Source organism: Mixophyes fleayi, chromosome 3, assembly GCF_038048845.1.
Source record: "Mixophyes fleayi isolate aMixFle1 chromosome 3, aMixFle1.hap1, whole genome shotgun sequence".
NCBI lineage: Eukaryota > Metazoa > Chordata > Amphibia > Anura > Limnodynastidae > Mixophyes > Mixophyes fleayi.
In genome coordinates, this window is record NC_134404.1 from 282,169,734 (window position 1) to 282,182,797 (window position 13,064).

General features: G+C 37.4%; 1 protein-coding gene across 1 annotated transcript in view; it reads left to right on the forward strand.

The window, feature by feature from the left end:
- CRIM1 (cysteine rich transmembrane BMP regulator 1) overlaps positions 1-12,741 on the forward strand; it is a 568,056-nt gene extending 555,315 nt beyond the window's left edge. The window contains exons 14-17 of the mRNA XM_075203677.1: positions 4,412-4,606; positions 6,306-6,425; positions 8,647-8,828; positions 11,523-12,741. Coding sequence (XP_075059778.1) covers positions 4,412-4,606; positions 6,306-6,425; positions 8,647-8,828; positions 11,523-11,699 — 674 coding nt within the window. The 3' untranslated portion in view covers positions 11,700-12,741. The remainder of the gene's footprint in view (positions 1-4,411; positions 4,607-6,305; positions 6,426-8,646; positions 8,829-11,522) is intronic.
- Positions 12,742-13,064: the final 323 nt, after the last annotated feature.

Below are 13,064 nucleotides of genomic sequence, written 5' to 3' on the forward strand. Positions count from 1 at the left end.
ATTGACAGCAGAATCAGATGCAGGCGCTCTATTCATTTATCATCATCAATATTTTATAAATATGGAAACCACTTTTATGCTCAGTGTAATTTATTTAAATGTAGATCACTATTATTATGTTTGGTTACTAACTTGTTTGTTTGTCCCTCCACAGCTTCTGTAGTCTGTAAAATGTAGTCTGGTATTCAAGCCTGTGGGGCTCTCTTAGTTTGGTGTAATTCATAGGTAGAGGTATTTTGTTTTTCCGTAGTGGCTGTTATATGGATGTCTGACAAAGACACAGTGATGTAATGCAGATAGAATCAAAGGTATATACTGAATATTCCCAAAACAATACACTCAGCGCTTGATAGAGGCAAATCTGAGTAAAAACTGCACGGATTATGTAGACTGCGCCTCAGACTCATATGCACCTGTCAGGAGATGGGAAACTTGTGGGTGCTCAATCACTGATAGTAATGACCATCAGCTTAAATGCATCAGGCTCAACATACCCGTGTAAGATGTGTCTTTTTTTGGGATGGAACTTCCGTCTGCGTTTTAGGCCGAACCTGCGTCTGTCTCTACATTAGGCCTTGAATCTGTGGAACAAAATAGTGAATGTAAGAACAGTCTGTCTAATTTTCAGGTGCTATATAATGAGATGTCTGGTCTTTTCATTTGAAGTGTACATCAAGTGACTTAGTGGAAGAAGTTAAAGTGTTACCTACACACGGTGGAGGCAGCCATTTTGTGGGCTGAACCAATTTTCATGACCAGTCATTTTGTGAATTCAAAAGCAACCAGTCACATCACTGAGGGTGAACTGGGATTGTCACCAGTTCAATAATAGCTGGGATATCCTGTGTTTAAGTGAAATTAATTTTGTCCCCTGTGATACATACCTTACACACACACACACACACACACACACACACACACACACACACACACACACACACACCTATATGTATGTATATGTTTATATATACAATTATGTGTATATATATATATATATATATATATACACACACACACACACACCTATATGTATGTATATGTATGTATATTATATGTGTGTATATATATATATATATATATATATATATATTTTATTTTTTTTAATACATAATATATATACATATACATACACATAGGTGTGTGTGTCTGTGTGTGTGTGTGTATATATATATATATATATATATATATATATATATATATATATATATATTTATCCATTTGCAGGGTGAAGTGTTTTAATTTTGGGGCCTTGATATTTCCACACAAAAAAAAGACACACAGAGTAAAACACCCTCCTCCTGCCCCTTATTTGAGAGGTCAATTGTTGGTAACCCCATAGTTAGACTGTGTTCTGATGAATATTGTTTCAAGCCACAAAATTCCAGCCCCCATTGTGTGTAGGTGACACTGAAATGAAGCAAAGCTTACTTTAATTCTCCTTTATACTATGCTGCCCTCAGAGCTTTAGGTATTATCATATATTATGTGTTTCAGAGCAGACAGACAAAAATAATCTCCTTACCAAACAAAAAATAAAGCAGTGACACAATACACAATAGCTGCAACTGTGTTATAAGTTAAAGGCAACAGAGCTTTATTCATTTTTAGATGTTACAGAATAAGCCTGGCCATACCTAAACTTGCTGAAGCCCGGTGCTGCAGATTGTATAATGTAGATGTTTGTGACTAGCTGTGCAGCACTGCATGTTCTGTGCTGCCATAGGCCTTTCACTCCTGCTGTTCATTTCATTTCAGATAATAAGACACACTGAATGGCTGATGCATTTTCTTGCAACTAGAATCTAAAGCTGCTGCTTCATATTAAAATGACCTTTCAGATCACTAACTCAATATTTTTTATACAGCGACTTGTCCTACTTTTATACTTTCATTTCTGTGCGTTCGCTGCCCTGTATGGCTCCTGTTTTACAGAGCATTGCAGTTGTTGATGTACCGTTATTTAACACATTGAATTGTATGTATATCAGTACTGGTTGCAATGTTCCTTTTCTCCCCTTACATAATAATGGTGTACAAATGCTTTGCCCACACATACACACCATAGCTAGTTTGCTTATTCATAAAATACATTACAGACGATGACGTGATGATACAATAATTAATCTACTTAAAATTGTGCAGTAAATGAAAAAATAAATAATTCACTATGTCCTAGATAGCAGAAGAAGTCACATTTGGTACACATTTGCCGTGTGTTTAACACAGCACATTAGCGGTGTATGAAAAAACAGCCTTTCACATCTAGCAATCTGAGGGGATAAAGCTGAACAGAATATATTCCCTAGACATTAACAGAGCAGTGACTTTTTTTTGAAGTATAGACTTTAGTAAGTGTCTCCGCCTCTCTCTTAAACCATAACCCTCTCAATGTACTCATATGGATTTAAGGTATTGACTTACTATTGTTTTGTATTTGTTGATATAAATAAAGGTACAATATATGCGCAGTATTTTGCTCATGCTCAATTCTACATTGTTATACTGATGTTTCTTCTTTATATTTGCATCTGTGAACACCAATGAACCATTATTATTAGCATTATTATTATTATTATTATTATTATTATTATTATTATTACATTTATTCAACAGTAGGAACAACAATCATGTTGCATTCTTAACAACAATGGGCCTGATTCATTAAGGAAAGTTAAGCAAAAAATTGAGTAAGTTTTCTTGAGTTTTCTGGACAAAACCATGTTACAATGTAAGGGGTACAAATGAGTTTATTATTTTGCACATAAGGAAACTACTGTCTGTTTCTTCATTTAACACACAAATACTTGATAGCTTATTTGTACACTGAAATTTAAAGTTGATCTAGGACATGCCCTACCCCAACTATAAATCTGTCATCACATTTTTAATTTATCTCCCCCTCCAATGCAACTTGGTTTTGCCTTACTTGCTTTTGCTTAACTTTCCTTAATGAATCAGGCCCAATGTCAATATACTTCATACATACATAAAGTTGGTTACTATATAAAACGTGTGAGTAAATAAATACTATATATCAGTTTTGTTACCTTTACCTCTTTCTCTACCATCTTATCTGTGACTTGCATACACTTTTTATATTTTTATTTGAGACATGTATATGCTGCAACAATATGTACTTTAATAGTGGAGCTTCAGGAATAGTTTCTATGTAATTTCTCAGAATTCATAAATCCAATGGAAGTAGAAATATATCACTACAACAATATCTGGATCTGTGGAATAGTTCCATCTCTTTATTCTCAAGCTCAATAAACTCATATATATTTACGAAAAGGGGAAAATGTCTTATCAGGAAATAAAGGGCAACTTCTTGCACATTTTGCCCTTTCTGTGTGAAGTGATAGTTAGATGTTTTATTGTACTGAATGTCTGGGGCTGTCTACCATGAGGCACCTGTGCAGCACATGAGGATTTGATGGACTGTAAAATGTGCACAATTAATTTAAAATACAAAAGCTTAAGCTGTCTATCTTTGCCGTTGATGTAATAATTAGGTGCAATAATTACTTAATTGTTAATATTTATTATCATGGTGCATAACACAAATAAGCCTCTATAAAGCCAGTTACCCACTGGCGTTACAAAATGCCAGTGGGTTTCAAGTGCAATCACATTTACAATATATAACCGGCGCTTACACCGGTGGTCGGAGGTTAGGATTCATGGAGGACCATTTACCCCATTGCATTTACTTGCAGTGAAGTTGAGTGAATACAGCAGATAGCATAAAAACCTGTTGCGCCACCTATGCTCCCAACAGCAGGTGCACACAGAAGTGGGTATGGAACCAAGAGGCTCAATCACCAGGCTCATTTACATGCTTTTACTAGTGCAAGCATGATTTTTAACTCTAGTGGGTAACCGGCCTAAAAAAGGTTAAGTTAAGAAGTGGAGAAAGTCATTAAATGGCAGTGCTGTGAGTTAATAGACCATCTTCTAGTTTGAACACACTGGCCTGGAGACAGGTCTCTTTCAGACTGCTTTGCCTTCATCAGTGCAGGACAGTTTGTTCTGGTCACCAGCGTGAAGAGCTGTTGAAACATCCTCTCTACATAAAACAGTGAGTGGTGTTAGGAAGCCTTTCTGCTGGGACAGACATTTAAGTCAGTCGCTTTAAAAGGAGAAGTGGCTCCTGGAAAATGCACGTAAAGGCATTTCCTTTTGGAGAGTTTATTTGAATATTTTCCCCAGGGAACATTGCCTGAAAGTCTCCCTATTGCTACTCAGTGTTATATTGTATAATACACATCCATGTATTTGGCAGTTTCTGTAATTGGTAAGAAAGGTGCCATTTTCTGTGCCATCTCATTGAGCAGAATGATGCTATTCACACCATTCTTATTTATATGTGAAACTCACTTGGGCATAACATTTTTTTTCGTCTTCATAGAGGATACAATTCCAAAGAAAGTTGTCTGCCACTTCAATAGCAAGACATACGCAGATGAGGAGAGATGGGACATTGACAGCTGCACACACTGCTACTGCTTGCAAGGACAGACCCTCTGCTCCACTGTTAGCTGCCCACCTCTGCCCTGTGTGGAACCAATGAATGTCGAAGGAAGCTGCTGCCCCATGTGTCAAGGTAATCATATCTGCTTCTCTCTATGTATGTTAATACATTCATGAACAGGGATGATTTTTAAGTGACAGCTATGTCATATCAAGTTTCCATTTGTTTTTATTGTCTTGAAAGAACTAATTAATCCATCTATTTTAAGATTGTGTTAGGGTCTTTGTATGAAATTATCAAGTTTATTTTTTGTTAAAAAACACCTATGTTAGTGAAGATGGATCCGGTGTAAATGGCAAGTAACACAATGTTATTACTGTTCATACGTCTGAATACAAGAACAAGGAGTGTGTGGGCAGCCCACTCATCAGTAATGGAATCAAAGGCCCCTATACCCTGATGTGTACTGTAAGCCCCTGTGCATAACTTTACCTATACAACATCCCACACCTACTTCATCCATTGCAGTTGAATGATTGGGGGGTCTTGAGTCCGGTAACACTTGCTACCATGGCTACACTTATTGTTCTGTCATTGACTCTCACTCATAAAGATTAGAATAAGGTGAAGCCTTCTCTAGAAATACCTACCTACCAACGGTCCCAAATTTTACTCCACAGTCCAACTTTTCCTGCATGGTAAAGGGCACAGAGCCTACAAGATAAGAGACTTACAGCTCACTAAATACCCATGATCTGAGTTGATTTTGACATGGCTATATTAGTTTGGTTAGTGGTGTCCTAATTTATCCATTGTTTTCTATTGGGAATGCTGTCAGGTTTGTATATATAGATTTGTATATAGAAAATAAAGAAAAACCTTCTAAACTAACGTACTTCTGCACAGTCTTTTACAATGGCTTATTATCTCGCAGTTAATTTCTCAGAGACTTTCAGAATATATCCATACATATCAAGTCAGCTTTAAATCTTATAATTGTGCATTAGAGGTAAACACTTAAAGATGATCTATCGTAAAAAAAATTGCTTTTTTACTAGCTGTAATACATTATGTTTATTATGGAGTGTACTGTTGATGAGTTCAAACATAATCTCTATTGCTTCACTTTAAGAGATCACTCTGTTAGCTAGGGGCAGTGAGGTTTAAATAGGATATATTATTATATCTATGCTGTATACTGACATGTCTTGTTTTTTGTTGGTGAATAGAAATATTCACAAGATTGTAGCAAGTTATTATGCACCCCAAAGTCTATTCTAATCTGTTAGGTGGTAAAATTGACAGAAGTTAATATACACGCAAGTATAAATAAAGAAATGTTCAGCTAAATTAAAACACAAGCACAAACCTTAATTCAAAGCCCTATAGCTTTCCCTAATCTTCAGTAAAGAGCACACATTTGGCATCTAAATAAGCAGGAAAATAGATGTGTGCATTTTAAGGTATATTTTTGCAGTTTTTTAATTATGTCAAATTTTTTGAAGCAGAATTTGTATTATTTTGCCGACTTTCCTATTTAGTCCAAAAAGGCTAAAATAAGATTTAGTCCTAAATGTTCTCAGAAGAAAGCAGTATCTATACGGAAATGAAAATGATATTTAAAATATACTTGTGTACATTGTCATATACAAAATATAAATGGCAAACAAAATGAAATGTGTCCAGTCATGAAAGTGTTAACGAGGTATAGCACAGATCAGTTGGGTTGAAAATAACATTAATAATTGTGTTTGGAAAATAAGGCAAAGGTATGTCTAGCTCTGTGACATGCAACATAAATGGATGTATGAATAGAGTTTGTGTTCTGCAGAGATGTATATTCCTGAACCCACTAACATCCCTATTGAGAAGACGAATCACAGAGGGAAAAATGAACATGATATTCTTCACTGGCCAACACCTAGTGAGAATGACATTCACCATCATAGAGGTAAGCAGCCTGTATGCTCTACCTTCTCTTTATAACCTGGATGTAGCAGCAATTAAAATACAAAAAGGAACATGATGCCTGGACTAGGATTTTCCAAAATATTTTCAAAATTTATCAACCATTCAGAAATGCTGGATAAACTCATCCATAGGAATTATTTGACTCCTGAAAGACAGCATAGATTTAAACTGGCTGTCTCACAGTTTTGTTGGAGGAATGGTGGAGAGGTTGGATATCTGATTCATGTGCTCTGGAGCTTTTCCTCGGCTTTGTCCTCTGTGGGGAGAGATTTTTGTACTGATACGTAATGTGGGTAATGTCGACTTACACCCTTCGTCTGCAGTGGCTGTATTGCACCATACCCTCCTCAAATCCAAAGTCATCATAATATGTTCTTGGTCATATTCTTATAGCCACTGGAGCTGCGGTTGCTCAGTATTAGAAGTCTCCCACCACCCCACCTGTTCCTGTGATAATTGGTTAAATCTAGAAAAGTTATGATAAGGAAACTACTGGGCTCAGTACTCAACATCTCCTACATATCCCCTAATGTGTGGAGTGTTTATTATTCGGAACATTCAGGCTCTCCACCTTCCTCCTCCTTCTGAGTTGGCTCTGATTAAATTGTTTTATATTCTGTGTATTCTTTTCTATTATTCTGTTGTACTTAACTGATGTATTGTTATCCATTTCTCCTTCCTGATTTCATCCCTACCTTCTTTCCTCCCTGTTTGTTTGACTTAAGCTTTCATATTTTTGTCTGTAACATTCAATAAAAACTTCTATTGTTTAAAAAAAAAAAAGTGACAATTTTAGGCATTTAATGAATCCCTTTTCACACTTTTTACAGCCCTCTGTTTGTTTATATTGTCATGTACAAGGATTGGTAACACTGTGTTACCTTGAAGTGTACCCTACACAAAAGTGGGGGCAGCCATTTTCCACAACTGTCCACTAGGAACCAGTAAGATCAATGTGGCATAAGGCCCAAAAAACGTTCTTTTTGTTCTTGCTTTTTTAAACGAAAGTGCAAAACACGCGGGTGTACTGGACCTATTTGTCCACCTTGTGTATATTCACATCCCAGATTTGCAAAGTGTCCCCGGTAAATCAGTAGGCTCCGAATTTTGTTGTACTGCGAATCCGACTGGAAATGCGTTTGGTGGGAAGAGTAGAAACTTTACCTTAAAGTCCGTGCTACTATCGCTGTACACACTTCATGAATTGCTACTTTTCTGCTTTTCTCCAGAAATATTGCTTCGTTTAGTCTAAAGTAAGTCATGAAAGCGATGGGACATCTCTACTTTTTTTACATTATATATGGCACTTTTATGTGTTTTTTATATACTGTTTTATACTTGTTTTGATATTTGTCAAAATGTGCCTAAAAATGCACTTTCCTATTTAAAGTAAGCCTGGAAAGTGTTAAAGGTGTCCCCTTTAAAAGTATGGGTCGATGTCTGGTATTGATAGTCTCCACTTTTAAGAACTGAGAAACAAGTTGTGCTGGGGTAAAAACAGGGCTCAGACTATAAAATGCACTAATCTTAAATAATTATTAAATAATCTCTACTATGCACTCAACAAGGACCCCCCCCCCCCCAAACCATTCTGCTCCTCCATCAGAAAATGCCTAAGCTTGAGCTAATTTAAGCAAAAGCAGGTGTAAGTACCCTGGGCAGTGATGGATGCACATATTTTGCACTTTTGAGTGTAGGTTCACCTTTGCCCTGTTATTAATGGGCCTATTTATCAACAGAGCTCTGATAGTGACAATAAGGATTTTTTTTATTGGCACTTAAAGATCCCTTATAGCGGTACTGGCTCAAAGCTTCGGCAACAGTGCAAATTATTACCATTAGTATGGTCATTTTTAACGCTGACTTTTGCTGAAATCCTGATTGAAATGGCCAGATGTACGGTGCGCAGGCAGTGTTACTTTCGAGAGAAACGTGGCCAATTGAATTTCCCCCTTATGTATTTTATTATTTGTACTGTATGTATAGATTAATCACCTAGAACGGACATGATCATAACCAGGTAGCAGGTAGCTGGTTATGGGGGTTTTATAACAAGTAGAAGATAAAAACAATCCAGCCACTACCTCAGTATTTCTGACCTTTATTCAGTAAATAGCATTATCTGCCCTTATAATATTGCTCTAGGATGACATACTGAAGCCTCGTCTAATCAATGCTGCTGTTACAATATTTTCATGCAGAACTGGGTCACCTTAAAGTGAACAGAGGAGACAGACCTCGGCCCAGCGACGATGCCTCTCTTCACTCTGTTGCCTGGGTGGCAGTCCCCATACTGACAGCTTTGATTATCATCATAGTTCTTCTTCTTATCAACCAGAAAAAGCAGTGGATTCCAGTACCCTGTTACCGGACACCTACCAAGGTACAAAAGCTCTTGCCTTTTGTATGTCATTATATATTTACACTTTGTTCAGTATAAAATGTTTTAGTAATACTGTTTTTTTACCCTTAAATGATTGTGCTGGTGGATGCCAGGCAAGGTAACACAGGAAAATATAATATAAACACAAATATAAATGCCAAAAACGCATAGAAGTAGCTTACAGGATAATTTTGTCAACATTTTTGTTTTGGGTAGAATGATGTAAGATTGAGTAAGTATGTAAGGTGAGCAAAAAAATATCACTTACCTGTGCTCCAAGGATCCTCTGATCTGGAGGATTTCACCCTCCCTTCCTGCCCTTCCATGCAGGATATCCAGGCTTTTTCCATAATGCTGGCAGGGTTAACAAATCCCCCTCCCTCTCTGGGCTTCCAGGCTATCACTAAGCATGAGGCATCTTGTGCCTCATGCCTTAGTGGCAGAGCCGGATTTAGACCTCATGGGGCCCTAGGCAAGATACTGGTTTGGGGCCCCCTCCCTGAAAAAATCCATAGCACTATAGCTTTTTAGCATAACATATACCCCTATTCAGGGACTGGTTGACAGACTTTAGCCCGGGGGAACAAGCATATTGCACTGGCCCATAAGTAGCGGCCCATTTTTAAAGGGCGGTCTCACAGCCGGCCCTGAGAGGGCCCTCTGGGGACTGCTGGGCCCTAGGCAATTGCTTAGGTTGCATAGTGGTAAATCCGGCCCTGCTTAGTGGTGTTACTAATTCCTAGTGAGGTGACTGACAGATACATGACATTGACAGTCTTTCTACAAAGCACAACAAAGTGTTAAATAAAAAAGAAAAGGATTGAAGAAAGTTGCATTCTTTTTAATAATGACTGGCATATTATGTATATAATGTGTTATCAAATATCAGCATTTTAATTCACTTGAAATGAGTCACTAAAGAAGTTTTTTCACAATATTTTACTTTTTCCACAATATTTTACTTTTTCCAGTAATTTATTGCCCATTGACAGTCAGAATAGATGGCATCAATCATAAAATGCAAATACAAATGCAAGGTTAAAACAATTCAATTCTACAATGCATTTGCAGGTTTATATATATTGGATAGTTGCACATCAACTCCTACCTTGCTTTGTGGAAGAGGAGCAGGTTAAAGCACTAGAGTAGAAACCTAATATCCTGAATATTTGAATTTCGGCCCAAGGCAATATTGCTTCTCGCTTTGCATGTCTGCTCACACTGTCACATTCAGAACATTCCACAGGGGAACGCAAGATTTAGGTGTTTCAAGAGAATGTTCGCATTTTTGCTGTGTGCTTAACTCATTCAGCACAAGGGCAGACAGCAATGTACTAGTTATCACTATTCTGTCTGAAGGGAATTTTTAAAAATCTTTAAAATCATATGCTTGAAATGATAATTGTTATGAGAACATGGTTTAAATCTTAACTTGTCTATGCAAATGTTTTACTTGGTGACTGTAATCTGTAAATGCAATGTATGAAAGGACAGTTGGGTTGTGTAGTTTTCATTTAGTTGATTCAATCGTTTCACCCTGAAAAGCTGTGTCTGTCCCGAGTATAGATACAGCACCTGTTATAGCAATCTGTTTATCAGGGTGATTGACCATGTGTGGGTGATAATCCACCTGTACATACATACAGAAAGCAACATGGCAGTACCCAGTCATGTTAATAAACACAAATTTGCAGAACTTAAATAGCTCTGCTCAGTATAAGTATGTCCATTGTTTTTATTGAGCATTCATAATAAATTAAATGAAAATAAATTCTACCTTTCTATCGGATATTTCCATTCAAATGCAATAGCCAAGTTTTGTAATTGCATACAGAATAGCACATGCTATGAATGGGTAGTGCCACATTAGGACATTATGTTTTTTCTAGAAAAAAAAAGAGTTTAGTGACGTTCAGCCACTTATTGGAAACCTTGGAAAACTGTGTTTGTTCTTACCTCCCTATTGTCCTGACTTTGGAGGGGCACCTGATTCCTGGGATGCAAAAGAAGCGGGACTTAACCAAAAGTGGGACGAGTTTTACCCAAATGTAACAGTTTGTGAGCAGAGTTTGGGTGGAATGGGGGTGTGGCTTATTTTGTCCCAAATTTGTGATTCTTAATGTTGGGAGGTATGGTTTGTCACTAAACAAATTTCTGAAAGCTGCTTTATCCAGGCTGGACAAATTGTGTGTTCTTAAAGGCTAGCAAGAGACTACCCTTAGAAGGCCCAATTAATAAAGGTTTTAGGGCCATCAACAGATAGGAGCAAGATTCACTGGATCTGTTACTCATACTTGCCAACTCTCCCAGAATTTCCATGAGACTCCCGAAATTCGGGTCAGTCTCACAGACTTCCGGGAGAGCTGGCAAATCTCCCGCATCCTGCTACTGCCATCACAAAATGACGCGATTCGCGGTGAATTGCATCATTTTGGCCCCACCCCCCTGACAAAACATAATTTTCGTTGTGGGGGCGGGACCAAAATGATGTGATTTGCCACGCCCCCACCCCCTCCCACCCTCCAGTCACGCCCCTCTCCCGGAAACAGATTAGAGAAAGTAGGTAAGTATGCTGTTACTACTTTATTCTTAGGAGAACTGCATAGCTGTCGAATATGAAAGTGACTGTAAAACCGTAAAAAAAACTTTTTTTTCAGAATGTTGACTGTCAATTGCTCTTTTTGTGTTAAACAGCCAACCTGCCTGAATAACCAACTGGTGTATGTGGACTGCAAGAAAGGAACTATGGTACAAGTGGACAGTTCACAGAGGATGCTAAGAATGGCTGATCCAGACTCTAGATACAGTGGCTTCTACAGTATGCAAAAACAGAACAACCTGCAGGCAGATAATTTCTATCAAACTGTGTAAGGAACCCCCAGACATCTATAACATGGATTTTCCTTTTGAAAGGAAAACAAAACAGATGAAAAGGACGGGAAAAAGACTGAAGCCTGCTATATAAAAAAAACAAAACAAAACTAGAAACGTGCACTTGCTTATTGGATTGTGTGACATGTACAGCCGAGACCTTTCTGAGATGAACTCTTGTCTCCTGCAATGTGCCAAAACAAACATTCCCACTTTCCCTTTGTAACAACTGACCAAGTGTTTTCTTAGAACCAAAGTTTGGAGAACTGGCTTATGCGTATCTGCTTGTAACATAGATGTAGAAACGTTTTTCTTTTTTTCGGGTTGATAGGGGAGGTAGTTTGGGGTACCGACAAAGGAGAGGTCACAAGAGATTAAATGAAGACAGGAGGAAGGCAAATACGGTTAGGGGGGCACTACATTTCTTTTCACAAGAATGGTAACATTGGCTTAGCCTGGTAATGCACACGCGTGAACATTTCAGTGCGCCCTAATCAAAGACATTGGCTTCTCCTGCAACTCAGATTCTAAATACATTTAAAACAACAAAAAAAAACAATGCTGAAAATGGAGTGGTCTTTGCTATTGTTGCTAAAGATTGTCGCACACTAAAGATGCTACACTACAAATCACAGCCATGTTTAAGCTGCAAATAACTCTTTCCTTTCTAAGTTGATATCTCTAGACGTGTACTATACAAATGACAAAAAAACAAGCAAAGAGCAGATGATAGCTGCAGAAAAGTGGAACTGATGGTTCCGGTTCTGAAACAATATACAATGTGCTGCTTATTTTCTTTTTCAATATTTTTTTTTATTTTATTTCCTTTTTAGTTGACTGGCCAGTTGGATTAAGACAAAATTACAGAGGGCTTAGTAGGTGTTTTTCATATATAAATATATATCTATATCTGAGCACTGGATTTTTATTTTTCCTGAGAGCAGTATTTAAAGTAGAACATTTTAAGACCTTCACCATGCTGTTCAAAATATTTCTTTTATAATGGGGTGTTGTTGTTGAATATATTTTTATTTTTTTGTTATTTTCTTTTGTGTGTGTGTGAATGTGTGTGTGACTTTTGTTGCATTTTTTTTAATTCTTTTTGCGCTACCAACAGAAGGATTGATCATGTAATTAAAATGCCAGAGAGGCAATGGATGTAGGCAACATAGCCAGAAGCCATTGACATTAGCTTGCTGGGTAAAAAACAATCAAACTTATGCTTAAAAGAAGAGGAGACAGGGGGGTGGGGGGGGGGGGGGGGGCATTGTTTTATTCCGTTTCTGTTATTTTATGTTGTTTTTTTTTGTTTAATTCATTTGGTTGATGTTTTAAGTTACTGGTTGCGCAAATAAGAAAACTGCT